General features: G+C 34.6%; 2 protein-coding genes across 2 annotated transcripts in view; both read right to left on the reverse strand.

Moving 5' to 3' along the window:
• Nucleotides 1-734: 734 nt before the first annotated feature.
• Nucleotides 735-21,974, reverse strand: part of LOC125239302 (xaa-Pro aminopeptidase ApepP-like) — a 62,445-nt gene continuing 41,205 nt past the window's right edge. The window contains exon 18 of the mRNA XM_048146845.1: nucleotides 735-1,943. Coding sequence (XP_048002802.1) covers nucleotides 1,749-1,943 — 195 coding nt within the window. The 3' untranslated portion in view covers nucleotides 735-1,748. The remainder of the gene's footprint in view (nucleotides 1,944-21,974) is intronic.
• On the reverse strand, nucleotides 2,588-6,280 carry LOC125239306. Its single transcript, XM_048146849.1, has 2 exons — nucleotides 5,361-6,280; nucleotides 2,588-2,808 (listed from the first exon to the last, which is right to left on the reverse strand). The coding sequence occupies exons 1-2, from the start codon at nucleotides 6,237-6,239 to the stop codon at nucleotides 2,701-2,703; spliced, it is 987 nt and encodes a 328-aa protein (XP_048002806.1). The 5' UTR covers nucleotides 6,240-6,280; the 3' UTR covers nucleotides 2,588-2,700.

The raw sequence follows: 21,974 nt of genomic DNA on the forward strand, positions 1-21,974 counted from the left end.
TGCTAGGAGCACTTTGCCACCTTAACCTTAATATACTACATAAAAGTATCAATAGAACAAAATCACAAATCACAAATCGTTTATTTGCCAAAAAATATTTACATAGGTACATTTTTCAAGCAGAACTTAAGATAATTACATTTTTGACATTAAGGTTATATTAAAACAAAGCACTTTTACAAAATAACTTTATTAATACTTTTATTTGACGACCGGTCTGGCGCAGACGTGACCCTGCCTGCTGCGCCGCGGTCCCGGGTTCGAATCCCGGTAAGGGCATTTATTTATGTGATGAGCACAGCACAAGCCTTCTTGAGCTTACCGTGGGCCTCAGCCAATCTGTGTAAGAATGTCCTATAATATTTATGTATTTATTTATTTATCCTTATTACATGAAAATGCTTGCGACACCGAGCGAAGCGAGCAGAGGTGTGGCGGTAACGCCGATAACTAAAATGGCGGCAAGCCGTATGGGCGCGGATTCCTTCTCGAGCCACGCGTAATCTTAAACTACGCACTAATACATAAGAAATGACAAAACGCGTTTACAAAATAACTTTATTTATATCTGAGATATGTGTAATTACATGAAGTACGACACCGAGCGAAGCGAGCAGAGGTGTAGCGGTAAGCAAGATGGTGGGCTGGTGGCACTCCGTATTGGCGTGGTTTCCTTCTCGAACCACACGTGTCGCGTAGTCTTAAATTACATAAGGAATGACAAAAGAACGAAACGCGTTTACAAAATAACTTTATTACTTATATCTGATAACTACATGAAAACTGCTCCATGAAGTGCGACACCGAGCGAAGCGAGCACCGGTGTTGCGGTAAGCAAGATGGCGGCACTCCGAATGGGCGCGGTTTCCTCTAATTATACGTAGTTTAACACTAAATATCAATAGAACAAAACAAAACGCGCTTACAAAATAATGTTATTATTACTTATATGTGAAAAGTGTGACTACATAAAAACAGCTGCATGAAGTGCGACACCGAGCGAAGCGAGCAGCGGTGTTGCGGTGAGCGAGATGGCGGCGCTCTGAATGGGCGAGGTTTCTTTCTTGAGCCACGCTAGTCACTACGCTCTAATAAATAAATAACGACAAAACAAAACGCGTTTACAAAATAACTTTATTATTACTTATATGTGAAAAGTGTGACTACATAAAAACAGCCGCATGAAGTGCGACACCGAGCGAAGCGAGCAGAGGTGTTGCGATAAGCAAGATGGCGGCGCTCTGTATGGGTGCGGTTTTCTCTAATTATAAGTAGTTTAACACTAAATATCAATAGAACAAAATAAAACGAGTTTACAAAATAACTTTATTATTACTTATATGTGAAAAGTGTGACTACATAAAAACAGCTGCATGAAGTGCGACACCGAGCGAAGCGAGCAGCGGTGTTGCGGTAAGCAAGATGGCGGCGCTCTGTATGGGTGCGGTTTCCTCTCATTATACGTAGTTTAACACTAAATATCAATAGCTAACAAAATAAAACGAGTTTACAAAATAACTTTATTATTACTTATATGTGAAAAGTGTGACTACATAAAAACAGCTGCATGAAGTGCGACAGCGAGCGAAGCGAGCAGCGGTGTTGCGGTGAGCAAGATGGCGGCGCTCTGTATGGGCGAGGTTTCTTTCTTGAGCCACGCTAGTCACTACGCTCTAATAAATAAATAACGACAAAACAAAACGCGTTTACAAAATAACTTTATTATTACTTATATGTGAAAAGTGTGACTACATAAAAACAGCTGCATGAAGTGCGACAGCGAGCGAAGCGAGCAGAGGTGTGGCGGTAAGCAAGATGGCGGCGCTCTGTATGGGTGCGGTTTCCTTCTCGAGCCACGCGTAGTCTTCAGTCAGGCCGCGTTCGAGCAGCTCCGGGCCTAGCGTGGCCAGCACGCGAGCGTGGTACTCGTTTATGTATTTAATCTGAAATTAAAAAAACGAAAATTAAGACCAACACACCTCGGACCCTGGCGATCAAATATATGAAAGAGGCGCGTTCCTAGCACACAGTCTAAACTCGTGTAGGTGAACACGTACCATGCTTGTATGAGTGAGATATGACAGGTCGACTGTTCGCGTTTTTGACAGGCGGTAACTGTAAGTTAACCGAGAGGGGGCGGCACTTTCAGCGGGGAGCGGGAGTGGCCGTACTGTATAATAGTACTGTTTATTATACTGTGCCTGTAGGCCTAGCACGTGATTGTCGCGCGAGTATGTTGCAGTGAGATAGATGACACGTCTTCTTCTAAGGGCCAGTTGCACCAACGAAAATGGGGGATTAACCCACCATTTTATATGGAATTTGACAGATGTCAGCCCACTAACCTTGAATCGAAGTGGTTGGTGCAAGTGGGCCTTACTGTATTAATGACATAAGGACGGGTAAGTGGTCATAATAAATTGCCGCAATATGTGGTTGAAGCGCCTTGTTACGTACGCGTGCTGGCTTGCTGGCTAGAACCGAACTGGGGGTACCCGCAGATCATCATGATCTACCCACATGTCAATATATAACATGCCTTTCCCTCAGGATAGATGACACTTCACTATATTTCGCATTTCTGTTTTAAGTCCGTTACACTACACTGTCTATTCACTTAATCTATATTGTTCACTTATACCCTACACATGCTTTCATAGTCTTTTGGGATTATTATAGTATTGGTAACTAATTATCTAACTATTGGCTATCTGCATTATAGTGAGCATCATCTCCACTATCAGACTCTATGTCTGTGCTACCATATTCCTGGAGAGCTATCTTCTTCAAAGATGGTCTGTCGGACGGTGGGCTTTCACTCGACCGGGGTCGTTTGTTACTGATCAGTTCATTTCTTGACACTGAATCATTGGAATCCTGAACTACACACTCTTCTGGACCTTTAACCCCAATCATCTCTGCCCACTGGCTCGGCGGGGGAATTCTTATTGTGCCAAATCCCTCATCGTCTCCCCCTTCTTCCACTTGTTTTGATTCTTTACCCTTACTTGACGATTGCATTCCTACATCAGTCTGTATTTCTTCTTCTCTTTCACTCCTAGTAAAACCTAGCATCTGGTTAACATGTCTAATGAATATTTTTTTTTCTTGTTTAATTTTATATCTTAACACTCCAATCCTTTTCACTATTATTCCTTCTAACCATCTAGGCCCCTTTCTATAGTTCCTGAAACAGACTGTCTCTCCCACTCTGAACTCTCTCACTCGTTTTGTTTCATTTTCCTGGATATCTTCAGTCTCCTTTTCTTGAATAGAAAGGGGTGAAGCCTATCAAAGTTAGTCCGAAAACGTCTATTGTTGAGGAGTTCTGCAGGTGTCTTACCGGTGACAGAGCTAGGTGTAGTCCGCAACCCATACAATATCTTATGCAACTTGGTTGCCCATGGGATATGTGACATCTTCTTTAACTTTAATTTCAAGGTCTGTACCGTTCTCTCTGCCTGGCCGTTAGAAGCTGGATGATATGGAGGTACTAGTATGTGTCTAATACCATTATTTTTAAAATACTGACATATCTCTTCTGATGCAAACGCTTTCCCGTTGTCACTCACTATTGTGTCTGGCAGCCCTTGTTCAGCAAATATCTCATCTAGCTTATTAATTACCATACTTGAACTCTGGTCACTAACTATTTTGACTTCTGGCCATTTTGAGTAAGAGTCAATTAGTACCAAGAAGACTTTGCCCATGAAAGGTCCTGCAAAATCAATATGCAACCTAGACCAAGCCTTTGGTGGCGTAATCCATCTATGAGTCACCTTGGCTGGCATATTCCTTACTTCTTTACAAGTTTGGCAATTCTGTATCAAACTCTCTATATCTCTGTCAAGTCCTGGCCACCAGAAATAACTTCTTGCTATTGCTTTGGTGATGACTATGCCATCATGATTGCTGTGCAGCTCTTTCAGAACACTTTCACGCAGTTTCAGAGGCACAATTACTCTACCTCCCCACAATATACAGTCCTTGTATTCTGTTAATTCATCTCTCCTTACATGAAAGTCTCTATATTTCTCTTCAACTGTACTTGGCCACCCATTCCTAATCCAGAACATCACCTTTGCTAACACACCATCAGTTTTACTCAACTTAGCTACCTCTTTAGCTGTCATCTGTAATTCAACTGGTGTCTCATTGAGGAACAAAACATTTACCTCTTGCAGTTCTTCTTCTTTTTCAGTACTTTCAGGTGCGGGCCATCTACTTAGTGCATCAGCATTCCCTATTTTTTTCCCTTCAACATATTTTAACTCGTAATCGTATGAGTTTAGCAATAGTGCCCATCTCAACATCCTGGGTGAAATCACATTAGGTATCGGCTTCTTCGGATCAAATATACCCAAAAGCGGTTTATGATCCGTCTGTATGACAACCTTACGGCCAAAGATATATGCGTAAAATTTCTGTACCGCAAAAATAATTGCCGCAGCCTCTTTGTCAATCTGCGAATAATTTCGCTCATGAGAGCTCATCGTCCTGGAAGCAAACATGATTGGCCTCAGGGAGCCATCCTCCATCCTGTGTTCCAGAACCGCACCCAAACCGTACTGCGAGGCGTCACATGTAATAACCACTGGTTTCTTTAAATCATAATGCACTAATGTATCCCCCGCAGTCAGCATTCTTTTTAAGAGACTAAATGCTTGTTGGCAATTTGGAGACCATACCCACTTGGCTCCTTTCAACAGTAACTTGTACAGTGGTTCCGCTACTGTTGCTTTTTGTGCTAGAAATCTGTCATAAAAATTCAGTAATCCAAGAAAAGCTTGCAACTCCTTTACATTCCTTGGCGCTGGTGTCTCCATTATAGCCTTTATTTTGTCTCCACAAGGATGCAACCCATTAGCATCAATCATGTGTCCCAGAAACTCTACACTTGCCTTCCCAAACTTGCACTTCTCCTTGTTGACTCTCAACCCTGCTTCCTTCAGGATTTGTAAGATGCGTTGAAGTCTATCCCTGTGCTCCTGTATTGTGCGACCAGTGACCACAATATCATCTAACAGCACCGCTGTTCCCGATACCCTCGCCAATAAGTTGCTCATCATGCGCTGAAATATCCCAGGGCAGGCTTTAACCCCGAACGCTAACCTCTTACATCTAAATAGACCTTTAGGAGTATTCAATGTTAGCAATTTTGAAGTAGGTTCATCTACAACCACCTGGGTGTAAGCTTGCTCCAAATCTATCTTACTGAATATTACCCCACCTTGCAACACTGCAAAAGCTTCGTTCAACGTTGGCAGAGGATAAGTATCAGTCTCAGTAGCCATATTCACTGTCGCTCTGTAATCCCCACAAAGTCTGACTTTCCCGTTCTTCTTAATAATTGGAACTATTGGGCTGGCAAACTCCGAATGGCTCACAGGTTCCAACACATCTTCTTCAACCAATCTGTCAATTTCTTGTAAAACTCTTTCTTTAATTGCAAATGCCACGGGCCTACATTTCAAAAATTTTGGTTTCGCATCAGGTTTCAGAGGTATGGTTACTACTGGCCCGGTGTATTTTCCTAAACCAGACTGGAAAACTTCTTCATATTCTCCCAATAACGTATCTATACCTGCATCTTCTATCCGTACGTTATTAATACCATGAATGCCTATACCCAAATTTGGAAACCAATCCCGGCCTAACAAATCTGGTCCGTTGCCTCTTGCAATCAGCAAATTTAACTTTGTATGTATATTTTTAAATTTTACATCCACTTCAGCTTCTCCCAGCAACTCTACCTGATTTTCAGTCCAGGTCGTCAACCTAACCTTTGACTTATCCAAACTTGGCAGGTTACCATTCCAAATTTCCCTCGCTGTACTCTCTCTCAACATGGTATATGCTGCTCCGCAGTCGACTTCCAAGTTTACTAATCGACCATCTAATTGCACCTCCGCATAAAACGGAGCCACCACTTTGTTTGACACCCAGTTACACAAGACATCCTCATACAATCCATTAAGTCGACTTGATTCCTTCGACTTACCTTTGTCTCGTGTATCCGAACATACCTCTGCGATATGGCCCATTCTTTTACATACATAACATCTACTATATCTGAACCTACAGAAATTCCCATGTTTTTTGCCACACCGCCAACAATCCTTATTCTCCTTATTCGGTTCTAACGGTCTTGCTTTAATTTTATTAACTTCCATTGGCTCATCCCCGCTAGTTGTAGCAGGCGCCACGCTAGAGGTCGCCGTCGTCGCCGACGCCGCCATAACTATCACTCCGGCGTCCGCCGTTTCTGCCGTTAACGCCAATTTTACCGCTTGATCCATTGAGGTATATGTACTACGTACTAGAGGCGACGTTGCCAAGCGAAAACACTGCACATGCTGACAAATGCGCGGGGTGGGGGGAGCGGCCATTTACGCATAGAGTAGGTCTACCATCAGATGTGACACATTATTATATTCTGCCTAATGGGAATTTTACATTTAGTTAAAATACGGCTATTCTAGTCAAAATGATTTATTTATTTACAACTTAAACAATACAAAATAATATAATTGTGCTGTACTTATTTTCTTCTTTAAAATACAATGAATGAACAATATGTGTGTGGTCAGTTGGTAACCAAGTTTCCTCAGCACAATTTTTGGATAAAGCGTCTCCATTGTTCCCTTTTTTCATGACCAGGCCAAAGAAAACTGCAAAAAGTGAGCGTGCTACAAATACAATTTCACTCAAAAAATATTAACAGTAGTAGGGTACCCCCGTTACCAGCCCGGGTCTGGGGCCTGCTCCCAGGACCCCGCCACCGCCCATCCATGGTCTTGCTAAACCTAAAAAAAAAAAAAAAAAAAAAAAAAAAAAAAAAAAAAAGTAATAGCCCCCCATTTAGATTCATTGCGCTGGGTCCCGACGCTCTCAGAAGCCTCCTTCTAGTATTTACAGAATACGTTCTTTACACAATACACCTTGTGCACGACGGTTACAAAAGGATTACCGACCCTTTCTATTGTTCGATCTGGACTCAGCGCTAGACCATTGTTACCCTACCCAGCTACCTGGCAGTGTCATGCACACCTTTTCCTTGTGTGTCATACTGATAGGTATTTTATAATTAATTTTTAGTATAACTTTGTGATCATATGGATTGCGATTCTAACCTAACCTAACCTAATTAAAATACCTAACTTTTCCATTCGTAACCTAACCAAATTTAATTAAAACCTACTCTTAGTTAACCAAAGTAGTCTAGACTTACCTTTATGAAACCTAACTGAGTTTCACCTACTTTTACTTTATTTCTATAAATGTAGGTATTTATGAAATGTATTATAATTACGTTTTAACTTAAGAACTTCTGAGTTACATTTAAGTTTATCCAAATACCTAAACTTAACGATCCTATCTAGCGTATCTTTCTTTTTCTCGAATATTTATGATATCTTATACCTATTTCTATCATACATCTCTTTGTTGTATTACCAAATTTGTACATATGATTAATAAGTCAATTTTATTGATTACGTCTTAAAATAAAAGTTACTTTCCTATCTTATCAAACTTTTTTACATATATTTCAATGTTTTGTATCTGAATAAACCTCGATAATTTTGTGAAGTTGCATTTTTGCTTAATTGCTTTATTTATTGTACCTTCTTTGAATAATTTACTTACCTATGTCTATTATTATTTTTTATGACTTGTGTATTGTTTAAGAGAATGCATACTTTCAATAAACTTGTTAAGACGTGAGAAACTGAGAACCGGTTAAAACATGTTTAAGGCTAATTCTATGTGAAAAAAAAATGTCTTTTGTGTATTTTTATAGATAATATATATTTATTGTTTCCGTTTATTTGATTAATTCGGGTTTTGGGTAAAGAGATCCTTCGACGAACATGTCAAGGCATGATACTTTGTATTCATATTTAACAAAGAGCATTAACTGGTGTAAACATGTTTTAGACTAACGCACCGGTAATTCTTGTGACTTGAATTTATTATTGTAACAACTTAGGTGCTTTATTATAGATGTTTATTGTATTGTAAAATGACAAAAAGTTTATTGTTTGCGTTCAGGTATAAGATGAACTGGTTGAAACAAGATTTATGGTACGTTCCCCTGCTCTCTACCATATTACGAGTATAAAAGCCAAAGAGAGTCGAGGCTGAATTAGTATTCCTGTAGAGGCAGCCTTCTGTACCAGAGCTCCTTGTATCTAGTGTGGTATATAGAGAAGTGGAGTGTGCGTTCAAAAGTGAAGTGTTTATAGACAGATCTAACAATGGACGTGAGTATGTTTTTCTTTTTAAATTACTGTAACCCATATTGCCTTTTTATAATATTGTTTCGTCTAGTGTTCTTTGTATTTAATTAATAGAATTGTTAATAGTGTTTAAAATATTGTCTTTCATTGTTTCAGTTCTCTGAAAATACTTTCAAGAACTATTACTACCCGGAAAATCAGGGTGATTCAACCGATGAGGAAGGTACAGCTGGTTTCAAAGTTAAGCAAGCCCTCGCAAAGAAACGTCCTGGAAATAATATTGACAGCTTCTTTGAACGACCTAAAAAGCAGTGTAAAACCTTGAAACGGTCTTCGAATGTAAGCAAAGGTTCGCCAGAAGGCGTGGCTAATTTATCATCTGGACAAGATGATGGGGCGTATTCATCTCACTTAATTAAAATAGAGATATATGATATGCAAACAATCAAAAACATCCCAGCCACGGAACACTGGAAGCACGCGGACGTCAGACTGAAGTATTTTGCGTTGGAAGACGACTTGGAATTACAAAATACGCGAAATATTGTATATAATATTACAAAACAATTAGCTTCTAAGGACACATGTGTAAAATATTTTATAGATAATAAGAAACAGTGATAAATATAATTTTTAACGATAGCAGTAGGATAGTGTTAAAGTGTTTCACATTTCTTATCTTTCCTTTTTATGATTTAAGTAAATTTCCTTGTAAGATATTCTTTTGCATTGTTTCACATTAAAAATGACGAAAAGTGTTAAGTCGATCCATTACATTTGTTAATATGTAATAACCCTCTTTGTTTTATAAAATGTATACTCTTTATTGAATTACTGAACGCAGAAACTCAATGTGGGGAGGCGGCCTCGTTTGACAATGGATTCTCTGAACTGTGATGTTTTTGATGCGGAACTTATAAGACTCTGTGAAGTAATCGAACTAGATGAAGAGTTATATGAAGCCGCCCGACTTGTGAGCCAATGTCACGGAGAGACGTAAGTTATTTTCACTTATAATATTCATGTTCCTGCATGTTCAAACCATTTAACGAATACCTGCTTCATGTTGAGTTCCAACTTGTTATGACCGGATCGTTTCTACTTGTAACGATTATTTCCATTACCTGCTGAACAATAGGATAGTTTTTTAACGAGACGATACTTGATCTTATTGTTACGTTGATGGTGAGGTGGGAGAGCCCACATATATAAACGGGGTATCTGAGATTGTTATCATTCAGTGTTTTACCACCGTGCTTCAATAATTGTAATACTTATTTGTGACGTTCATTTCCAAAATGGTTTTTACTTACTATCATATTGGTCCCACTTTACCTCGTGACAAGATTGCACAATTAAGTAAAGAATTTATTTTAAAATGTTTCCATAACAGTATAAGGCTCTGGTACACAGAAAATAAGTTACCTTCCACATTAGTGGATGATTTTGATATTAAACCATACTTTACACCATGTAGTGGTCATTATATCAACGATTCCAAGAAGAAAACTGTATCTGAAGATGTAATTGACGGTGTTTTAATGATGCAAGCCTATTGTCAGCAGTGTCGAAAAGATTTGAGTTAGTATAAATGAAGTAACATTTAAATATTTTTAATTATATCTCGCATCAGAGTATTTATAAATGTATATGTTTTCGTTGTTTTAGATCTTCTCAAATAGGAGGTGGATTGAAAAGGTCGGCTACAGTTTTAGAGACAGAAGAAGAAGTATCTGTTAAGAAAAGTCGCCTAGCTGTTGAGCCTACATCATCAACGTCATCTAAACCAACCCCTTCTGTCATTGTAAGTACAAATAATAATGCTGAAATTGAATGTTCTGTATGTAAAAAGTTAGTGTCTAAAAGATATTTTAAAAATCATTTAAACAGTAATCTCCATAAAAATAATGTTATAAGATCTGACTTAGAATGGATTGATGTTCAATTAATTGAGAATGCGTTTAAGAATAGGGTGGCCACTTATAGAATACTACTTAATGAAAAAGTTTACCAACCTTTTACACCTGAAACTATTTTACAAAAGAATAGAGATAAAATCTTTGCATTATTGGATCGTTCCCTTAGTAATCATTTTGCATTGAAAGTTAACTTTATTCTAAATGCCGATTTTACACAAGAGAGCAAACAAATCAATAATACTTTTGATTTCCAATTATGTAACAATATTATTGATACTAGTAGCGACAAGGATGAAATTTTCGAGTCCGTGGTTAAGGATATATTAACAAAATTATCTAACTTTGAAAGAAAAGACAGTGGGTGGGGTTTAGTAAAATTTAACTATCTAGATGTTAATGTTAACAAATTTAATCCGTTGCGCGGTTCTTCTTATATTGAGTTACCACGAGATATTCAAAATAAAAAAGCAGTTATTAATGTAAAAAATAGTGATCAAGAATGTTTTAGATGGGCAGTATTGTCAGGATTATACCCCCCAACAAACCATCGTTCAAACTGTACTAAATCGTATATTGCTCATATAAATAAATTGAATTTTAGAGATTTAACTTTTCCAATAAAATTGGGGGATATTCCAAAATTTGAAAATAATAATAATATGAGTATAAACGTTTTTGGAATTGAATACAATTCTCAAAATAAAAAACATGATATAGTAGGACCATTGCATTTAACAAAGTGTAGAAAAGATATCCATTTGAACTTATTGTATATATCCAAAAATAGTAACGGACATTATTGCTTTATCAAAAACTTATCTAGATTAGTATCTAAGCAATTATCAAATACACAGCATGCTGTTCATATTTGCGATGGATGCTTATCCAACTTCACAACTCACGAAAATTTAATGAAACATCAAAGAAACGATTGTTTCCATGTTTGCACACATTTACCTTCAGAACAAGATAAAAAGAAAAACTGGTTCAATGAAAACGTTCCCACCAATGAAGTTACCTTCGATAATTACGAACGTAAATTAAGGGTGCCTTTTGTTGTTTATGCTGATTTTGAAGCCTTTTTAAACCCAATAGCAACACAGTCAAATAACCCTACAACATCTTCTACTACAAATATTCAAAAACATGAGGTATATAGTTTTGGATATTATATTAAGTGTTCTTATAATGATAAATTGTCTGTGTATAGAACATACAAAGGTAAAGATTGCACCCAGGTATTTATGAAGTACATAGAAAAAGATTTAAAAAGCATTTGTAAGAGGAATACTTTCGGAAAAACTCCATTGCCTTTATCCATTGAAAATAATAAACATATTGCTCAGAGTAGGACATGTTACATTTGTGATAGAAATTTAAATAGTGATTCTATCATTTCCTATAATTTGAATAAGTAACTTGAATGGGTTAACTATTTTGTTCTGAAAAATACAAAGCACCTCAATTCATACCTGTATTTTTTCATAATTTGAGTAACTATGATAGTCATTTCATAGTACATGGACTTGGTTTGGTGGAAGGGGACATTGAATTGATTCCACAGAACAAAGAAAAATACATTTCATTTTCTAAGAAGTTACAAATAAATAATCGCACAATCAAATTGAGGTTTGTAGATTCACTTAAATTTATGCCCAGCAGTCTTGATAAACTAGCAAAAAACTTGTTCCCTAAACAATTTCATGAATTAAAATTGAATTTCACTTGTGAGGACGATTTTAAACGCTTATTACGAAAGGGTGTGTATCCGTATGAATACATGACATCATACGATTCTTTAAAGTTTACTGATCTTCCCTCTAAAGACAATTTTTTTAGTTCTTTGACTGATAGTCACATCTCAGAAGATGATTATAATCATGCAAAAGATGTTTGGTCCCATTTTCGTTGCAAAAATATGGGCGATTATTCCGATTTATATCTAAAAACAGATGTTTTGTTACTGGCTGACGTATTTGAAAATTTTAGAAACCTTTGTCTTAAGACGTATGGTTTAGATCCCGCGCATTATTATACTGCTCCAGGATTAAGTTGGGATGCAATGTTATTTACGACAAAAATAAAATTAGAACTCCTAACTGATATAGATAAAATATCATTCATTGCAAAAAATATTCGAGGTGGCATATCGCAGTGTAGTAACAGATATGCGAAAGCTAATAATAAATTTATGGATGATTTTGATTCAAACATACCATCGTCCTATCTTATGTATTTTGATGCAAACAACCTTTATGGATGGGCTATGTCTCAATGTCTCCCTACAGGTAAATTTGAATGGGTTCATGTAGATACAGACTTCAATATAGCCGATGACGCTGATCATGGTTTCATATTAGAAGTTGACCTCGAATACCCTAACGAAATTCATGACTCACATTCAGATTTACCATTCTGTCCTGAAAACGTTTGTTTGGGTAATTGTAAAGAAAAAAACTGATTCCTAATTTAAATAGAAAAACTAATTATGTAATTCATTATCGAAATCTAAAACAGTGTTTGAAGAATGGTTTGGTATTAAGTAAAATACATCGCATTCTTAAATTTCAGCAGTCTATGTGGTTAAAAAGTTACATAGATTTAAATACCCACATGAGATCGCTGGCATCATCTGATTTTGAAAAAGATTTTTTTAAACTAATGAACAATTCAGTGTTCGGTAAGACAATGGAAAATGTTGCAAAACGTGTAAACGTCAAATTATTAAATCACTGGGAAAATCGAGGGAAATCGCAGGGGGTTCAGTCTTTGATAGCTAGACCTGAGTTCCACAGTCTATCCATATTCTCAGAGAATTTAGTAGCTGTTCAATTGAATAAAACTAAAGTATTTTATAATAAACCGATTTGTTTGGGGTTTTGTGTATTAGATATATCAAAAACTTTAATGTATGACTTTCACTACAACTACATGAAAATCAAATATCCTAACAAACTCAAACTTCTTTATACAGATACGGATAGTTTAATTTATCAAATTTTCACTGAAAATTTTTATGCAGATATAAAAAAAGATCTTAATTTCTATTTTGATACATCTGACTATCCTCCTATCAATAAATATAATTTCCCACTTATAAATAAAAAGCGATTAGGATTTTTCAAAGATGAAAATAATGGTAGAATTTTAAAAGAGTTCGTTGGTCTAAAATCTAAAATGTATGCCTTAGATGTTGAAAAATATGATGAGAATGATGACAAAAAAGGTAAATATGGTGTTTTATCAAAAGCTAAAGGAGTCAATGTATGTGTTACAAAGAAATTTACTCTAAATAATTTCAAAACATGTTTATTTAACAAAAATGTGCAACGTGCTCAAATGCTAAGATTTAAATCTATAAAACATGTAATATTCACTCAAAAAATTAATAAAATATCATTATCTCATGATGATACAAAACGTTACTTATTAGAAAACACTTGTGACACCCTTGCGTGGGGGCATTGTAAAATAAAAAAATAATTTAAATTTTGTCATGTAAATGACAGAACATTCAAATTCGAATTATTGTTTGTAATATATATTTTGTATGTAAATTTGAATAGTTAACTTAAATTTAATTGTAAATTATATTTTAATTAATTGTTTAATTTAACATTTATTCGTGTTTTGGCAATAAGAATATTGTAAACATAGATTTATTGTTTTTTATGTTTAAATTTAAATTGGTGGTTGGGTATATAAAATGTAACAATAGATTATAAAGAAAAGTGTTAATATCAGAATAAATATACATATTTTTTATCAGTTTTTTTTTTTTTTTTACTCTACTTTAGTTTAAATAGTAATATGTTTATTGAATAGCACCATTTAATGTCTATCCGCATTCATATCAACACTGTTAAACATATTACAGCATTCAAAGATGATTCATTTTTATCATCCTTTCACTACCATTGTCGCAGGTCCCAGTGGGTGTGGCAAAACTCAATTTGTTACAAATTTTTTGAATAATACTAAAGAGATATGTAACATAGAATTTGATGAAATTATTTGGTGTTATGATGAAATGCAACCTCTTTATAATCTAGAAAATGTAAATTATAGTCAAGGAATACCAGATTTTTCAATTTTCGATGGGAAAAAACCTAAACTTCTAATAATAGATGATTTAATGAGAGAATCAGATGGACGAGTTGTTGATATTTTTACTAAAGGAAGTCATCATAGAAATTTAAGTGTTTTTTATATAACACAAAACATATTTCATCAAGGAAGAGGTCAACGTGATATTTCACTGAACACAAGCTACATTGTATTTTTTAAGAACCCTAGAGATAAAACTCAAATACGATACCTGTCACGACAAGTTTGTCCTGAAAATTCAAAATTCGTGGATGAAGCCTACAAAGATGCTACAAAGGATGCTCATGGTTACCTTATGATTGATCTGAAACAAAATACAAATGACATATGTCGTTTTAAAACAAAAATATTTCCATTTGATGGACATTGCACAGTGTATGTACCTAAAAAAGGATTTAAATATGATAAAAATCAACAAATTTTAGTCAGTTCTACATGATGCATGCAAGAGTAAACACATATAAACATTTATTAGAAGCATTGCACTTGCTTAAACCCAAATATCGTACTGCATTACTTAAATCTTGTGATGATGAAGAGATCAACATTATATGCGAGTGCATTTATAACGTTCTGAATGGGAAAATTCCTTTAGAAAAAAGGAAAAAACAAAGTTAAAAAAGTACAAAGACATATTAAGGAAATTAGTTTCAAAAGGTAAACATAAATTAAGAAAAACGGTTATAATTCAAAAAGGAGGTGCCTTTTTACCTATTATTTTAGGAGCAGTTCTAAGTGCCTTAGTTAACTCTTTATCATAAATAAACAAAATGGAAAACACGAAAAAAATGTTATTAGTTGAATCGGACTTTATTGAAAAGTTAAAACGCAATGAGAACCCTCCTGAAAATTCCTCATCTCGGCTAGATGAAGAGATGCAAAAAATTCTCAAAAGTAAAATGAACGATCGTGAAAAATGGATGCTTTATTCTCAAGCATTGCAGCGGTTTCTACATTTTATTGAAACAGATCGAAAACCGTTTAAGATACCTATAGTAATGGAGGGTTTCGATCAATTCAACAAAGAAAGTAATGATATCATAAATTCAAAGATACCCAAAAAGGAGGAGACAGAATATAAGGAATCAGCGAAAGGTGATATAACTGAGATAGCTGCACCATCTTTGTTTAACACGACACCTGGTGAAATAAATCAAGAATCAATGCCGATCAGTCCATCAAAAATAATAGAGATATTACCTAAATCTTATGAAAAAAAAGCTAGAACGCTATTAGATTACATTGTTTTAAGTAAACCTAAAATTTGGTGGAAGCAGACTGGTGAAGTTGTTATAAACAACCAGACTATTCAAAATAGCAATATTACTGATTTGGTGAGTGACACGGTTAGATGTCTTAAACGTCCTAAACCAATTGGCTGGGAAGTGTTTGCTTTACTTTTAAAAGATATCAAAGTTCCTAAGTCATGCATAGGTAATCCTACAAATTTAGCATTTATTAATGACACTCCTTTGATTGAGCCCTTTACCCCCTCTACTTCTATAAGAACACGAGCCTCGTTAGATAAAGAAAACAACACATCTACTCCTCTTACTACACGAGTACAAAAATCATCTGCAAAAACTATAAATTGGGAAAGATGGACTCCTTATTAGATATTAACAGAATCTACTATGATATCTCTCACCCCGCTGGTTATAGCAGTTTAAATAATTTAACAAAGGAAATGAAAGGTCAAATGAATAAAGAAGATGTAAAAAAATGGTTACAATCTCAAGACACGTATACACTACATAAACCTGTTCATAGGCGGTTTACTAGAAATAGATACATTCTATCTAACTTTAATGAACTTTGGCAAGCTGATTTGAGTGACATGAGTACATATAGTCAATTTAATGATGGTTACAAATATATTCTTTGTGTTATCGATGTATTCAGTAAATATGCTTTTGCAAGAGCCATGAAGAAGAAGGATTCAGCAACAGTTAAAGAATGTTTTGAAAGCATATTTACTGAAGCCAACTCAGTTCCTCGTCATATCCAATCTGATAAAGGTACGGAATTCGTTTCAAAGGTGGTAAGAGATTATTTCAAAAGTAAAAATATTAATTATTATACCACTAATAACCCTGATATTAAAGCAAGTATAGTAGAAAGGTTCCAGAGAACTCTTAAAACGAAAATGTGGCGTTACTTCACTCATAAGAATACATATAATTACATAAATGTTCTACAAGATCTTCTTTATTCTTACAACCACAGCTATCATTCAAGCATAAAAATGTGTCCAGTTGATGTTAACTCTAATAATATTATGACTGTTTGGTGTAATTTATATGATCGCAATACAGATAGACAAATCTCACCAGAAACTGCAAAACTAAACGTAGGAGATCATGTTAGAATCACTAAATACAAACATATATTTCAAAAAGGTTACGAAAGTAATTGGAGTGATGAAATATTTATAATTAATTCAATTATTAAAAGATCTCCTCGGATTGTTTATACACTAAGGGATTTGGAAGGCGAACGCATAATTGGGACGTTTTATTCAAAAGAAATACAAAAAGTAACTTACCTCCCCTCCAACGAGTATAAAATTGATAAAATATTACGTTCACGTCGAGTTGCTGGCAGAAAGGAAATACTAGTGAAGTGGCAAGGTTATCCTAATAAATTTAATTCTTGGATACCTGAATCAAGCTTAAAGAAAATATGAGTGATAATAGCTTTTATTTAACTTTGTTAAGTAATAGTTCATCCGATTATTACACAGATAATACGACTGCACATTTTTTAACAAAATTACCAAAGACCATTAAATTGGATGGAGAATGGGTAGTTGGTTTGGTGGAATTTCAATACCCTTGTTCTATGTATAATGTACAAGAGCATGAAAACATAATTTATATAAAGAAAAAGTATTTTCGCCTGCTGACAAGACTTCAAAAATTGTGGATATAAAAGCTCATATACCAGCCACTACTTACGATAATATAGATCACTTTCTTCAAGCGTTTAATGAAAACCCTCAGTTAAAAAATAATGTTAAATTTCGTTATGATGAACTAACAAAAATGATAGGAGTAACAACATCAAATAAAGATATCACTTCTATCATAACAACTCCAATACTAAGTCTTCAAATGGGTTTTAAACCAAGAACAAATTTGAAACAAATCACATTGGGAAAAAACCCAGCAAATTTATATTTAGGTTTACCATCTCAAATATTTGTTTATACAGATATCATTCATCCACAAGTAGTTGGAGATGTTATAACATCGTTACTTAGAATAATACCTTTAGATCCAACTAAGTTCATTTATGGAGCTTATAAAACACATATTTTCTCACCTGCTCACTATGTACCAGTTTTACGAAGAGAGTTTGATACAATTGAAATAGATATAAGAACAACAACCGGTGTCAGAGTACCATTTCAATTTGGGTCTTCTTGCGTGAAACTACACTTTCAACGTGTAAAATGATGTATAACAGATCATCAACCTCTTGTCCTTACGAACATTATTATTCACACCAAGCCGGCTCTGGTGTAGGAATTGTCTATAAGGGAGTTCCATATCAAAGAGGACATGGTATAGGCAGTTTTTTGGGAGGACTATTTAGATCCGTACTCCCTTTATTATCTAGTGGTTTAAGAACCATTGGAAAAGAAACTTTAGGAGCAGGAGTTGGACTCTTATCTGATATGGTAAATGCTCGCCCTATAGACAGTTCCATACGATCACGATTCAAGGAAGCAAGTGCAAACCTGAAAAGAAAGGCCGATGAAAAAATTGATTCCCTTATGTCAGGATCTGGGTATAAAATGTCCAATAAAAGAAGGGAACCGCTCATTGCTCTAAAAGCATCGCGACGAAGAGGAAGTAAAAAAAAAAAGATATAAATAACGATATATTTTCAAACTAAATAATGTCATTTTTACATAATCATTCATGTGAGTGTGCGAAATCTGAATTAGATATATTTGCCCTTCCATCAACTCAAACAAGCATTGAAAGCGGACAGTGGATTCATTATAAACCAATTTCATCTTTAAGCGATGACGGTCCAATCGAATTTCAAGTACCTGGATCAGGTGATGACTACATAGATCTATCACACACAATGATACACATTACTGCTAAAGTGTTGAACCAAGATGGTACTAAATTAAAAGCAGATGCTGCAGTTGGACCCACCAATAACTGGTTACATTCTCTTTTTAATCAACTTGATGTATATTTAAATCAAAAACTCATATCACCACCAAACAATACATATGCCTACCGTGCTTATATGGAAAATCTTCTCAACTACGGACCAGCAGCCAAAACAACTCATCTTACTTGTGGATTGTGGTATGAAGATACGCCGGGCTATATGGATACTGTTGACGTTAACAACAAAGGGTTTAACAAAAGGCTGGAATTTATCAAGGAGAGTAAGGAAGTAGAAATGATTGGTCATTTACATGGTGATATATTTAATCAAGAGAAATTCTTAATAAATGGTGTAGAACTACGTATTAAGTTAGTTCGCTCAAAAGAATCATTCAATCTTATTTGCCACCAAGATAAAAAATTCAAAGTACAAATAATGGATGCCAGCCTCATTGTAAGGAGAACGAGAATCAATCCTAGTGTTTTGTTAGCCCATCAAAAAGTATTAGCCACAACAACTGCGAAGTACCCCATTACGAGGGCAGAAGTTAAGGTTCTCACAATACCAACGGGGGTTCAGGGTAAAACATTAGATAATATATTTCTCGGACAAATTCCTAAAAGATGTATTATTGGATTTGTATCAAATTCAGGTTTTAATGGTAATTTAGCATTAAATCCGTTTAATTTTCAACATTATAATATGAATTCATTTAGTTTGTTCGTAGATGGTCATGAAGTTCCTTCTAAAACATTACAACCTTCATTTAGTTCTGGTACAATAGCAGCAGCATATCACACTCTATTTTCTGGAACTGGTATTCATTTCCATAACGAGGGTAATGGAATAAGCAGAACAGATTTTGGTCAAGGTTATTGTTTATTGTGTTTTGATTTAACTCCTGATTTATCTGCTAATTCAACTTCACACTGGAATCTTGTTAGACATGGTAGCGTTCGGATAGAAGTACGTTTTGATTCCGCTCTAACTAGTACCATTAATTGTATTGTGTATGCAGAATTTGATAATATAATTGAAATAAATAAAAATCGTGATGTATCTGTAGATTACAATAGTTAAGAAACATATAAATACCCCGTTCTCTTTAATTTATTTTATTTGGAATTCATCATTGTTTGCATGATCATCAATAATTTGTATATGTTACTTAACTATGGATACTAAAGAAATTCAATTTTGTATGAGGAAACTAAACCCATTGTTTAATTCAAATGTTTTTGCTGCCAACAAAATACCTATTCGGGTTAATCTACCTACCTTTATTGTCAGTAATTTGGACCCTGATTCAAAACCGGGTTCCCACTGGGTTGCTATACACATTGATGTAAATGGTGTAGGTGAATATTTTGACTCCTTTGGCAGGAAACCTTCCGGTTATCATAAGTCATTTCTAGATAGAAATACGAGACGGTGGTTTTACAATAATAAATCACTTCAAAACCATTTCACTTCTGTTTGTGGTGAATATTGTTTAGTTTATTTGTATTTTAAGTTTCATGGAAAATCTATGAAACATATGCTTAACTTGTTTTCTGATAATTCTTTATGTAATGATCTAGTATTACGAAATATGTTTAAGACCTTTTTTGTGAAATAAATAAAAATACGTGTACTGGTAATAATGATTTTTATTTTGAATTCTCACATAGTAACCTTTATAAAACTACAGACATTTGACACCATTTTATTTCTTATTTATTTTGTTTGGAATGTGAAACAATGCAAAAGAATATCTTACAAGGAAATTTACTTAAATCATAAAAAGGAAAGATAAGAAATGTGAAACACTTTAACACTATCCTACTGCTATCGTTAAAAATTATATTTATCACTGTTTCTTATTATCTATAAAATATTTTACACATGTGTCCTTAGAAGCTAATTGTTTTGTAATATTATATACAATATTTCGCGTATTTTGTAATTCCAAGTCGTCTTCCAACGCAAAATACTTCAGTCTGACGTCCGCGTGCTTCCAGTGTTCCGTGGCTGGGATGTTTTTGATTGTTTGCATATCATATATCTCTATTTTAATTAAGTGAGATGAATACGCCCCATCATCTTGTCCAGATGATAAATTAGCCACGCCTTCTGGCGAACCTTTGCTTACATTCGAAGACCGTTTCAAGGTTTTACACTGCTTTTTAGGTCGTTCAAAGAAGCTGTCAATATTATTTCCAGGACGTTTCTTTGCGAGGGCTTGCTTAACTTTGAAACCAGCTGTACCTTCCTCATCGGTTGAATCACCCTGATTTTCCGGGTAGTAATAGTTCTTGAAAGTATTTTCAGAGAACTGAAACAATGAAAGACAATATTTTAAACACTATTAACAATTCTATTAATTAAATACAAAGAACACTAGACGAAACAATATTATAAAAAGGCAATATGGGTTACAGTAATTTAAAAAGAAAAACATACTCACGTCCATTGTTAGATCTGTCTATAAACACTTCACTTTTGAACGCACACTCCACTTCTCTATATACCACACTAGATACAAGGAGCTCTGGTACAGAAGGCTGCCTCTACAGGAATACTAATTCAGCCTCGACTCTCTTTGGCTTTTATACTCGTAATATGGTAGAGAGCAGGGGAACGTACCATAAATCTTGTTTCAACCAGTTCATCTTATACCTGAACGCAAACAATAAACTTTTTGTCATTTTACAATACAATAAACATCTATAATAAAGCACCTAAGTTGTTACAATAATAAATTCAAGTCACAAGAATTACCGGTGCGTTAGTCTAAAACATGTTTACACCAGTTAATGCTCTTTGTTAAATATGAATACAAAGTATCATGCCTTGACATGTTCGTCGAAGGATCTCTTTACCCAAAACCCGAATTAATCAAATAAACGGAAACAATAAATATATATTATCTATAAAAATACACAAAAGACATTTTTTTTTCACATAGAATTAGCCTTAAACATGTTTTAACCGGTTCTCAGTTTCTCACGTCTTAACAAGTTTATTGAAAGTATGCATTCTCTTAAACAATACACAAGTCATAAAAAATAATAATAGACATAGGTAAGTAAATTATTCAAAGAAGGTACAATAAATAAAGCAATTAAGCAAAAATGCAACTTCACAAAATTATCGAGGTTTATTCAGATACAAAACATTGAAATATATGTAAAAAAAGTTTGATAAGATAGGAAAGTAACTTTTATTTTAAGACGTAATCAATAAAATTGACTTATTAATCATATGTACAAATTTGGTAATACAACAAAGAGATGTATGATAGAAATAGGTATAAGATATCATAAATATTCGAGAAAAAGAAAGATACGCTAGATAGGATCGTTAAGTTTAGGTATTTGGATAAACTTAAATGTAACTCAGAAGTTCTTAAGTTAAAACGTAATTATAATACATTTCATAAATACCTACATTTATAGAAATAAAGTAAAAGTAGGTGAAACTCAGTTAGGTTTCATAAAGGTAAGTCTAGACTACTTTGGTTAACTAAGAGTAGGTTTTAATTAAATTTGGTTAGGTTACGAATGGAAAAGTTAGGTATTTTAATTAGGTTAGG

This window comes from Leguminivora glycinivorella, chromosome 25 (genome assembly GCF_023078275.1).
Source record: "Leguminivora glycinivorella isolate SPB_JAAS2020 chromosome 25, LegGlyc_1.1, whole genome shotgun sequence".
In the NCBI taxonomy this organism is placed as follows: domain Eukaryota; kingdom Metazoa; phylum Arthropoda; class Insecta; order Lepidoptera; family Tortricidae; genus Leguminivora; species Leguminivora glycinivorella.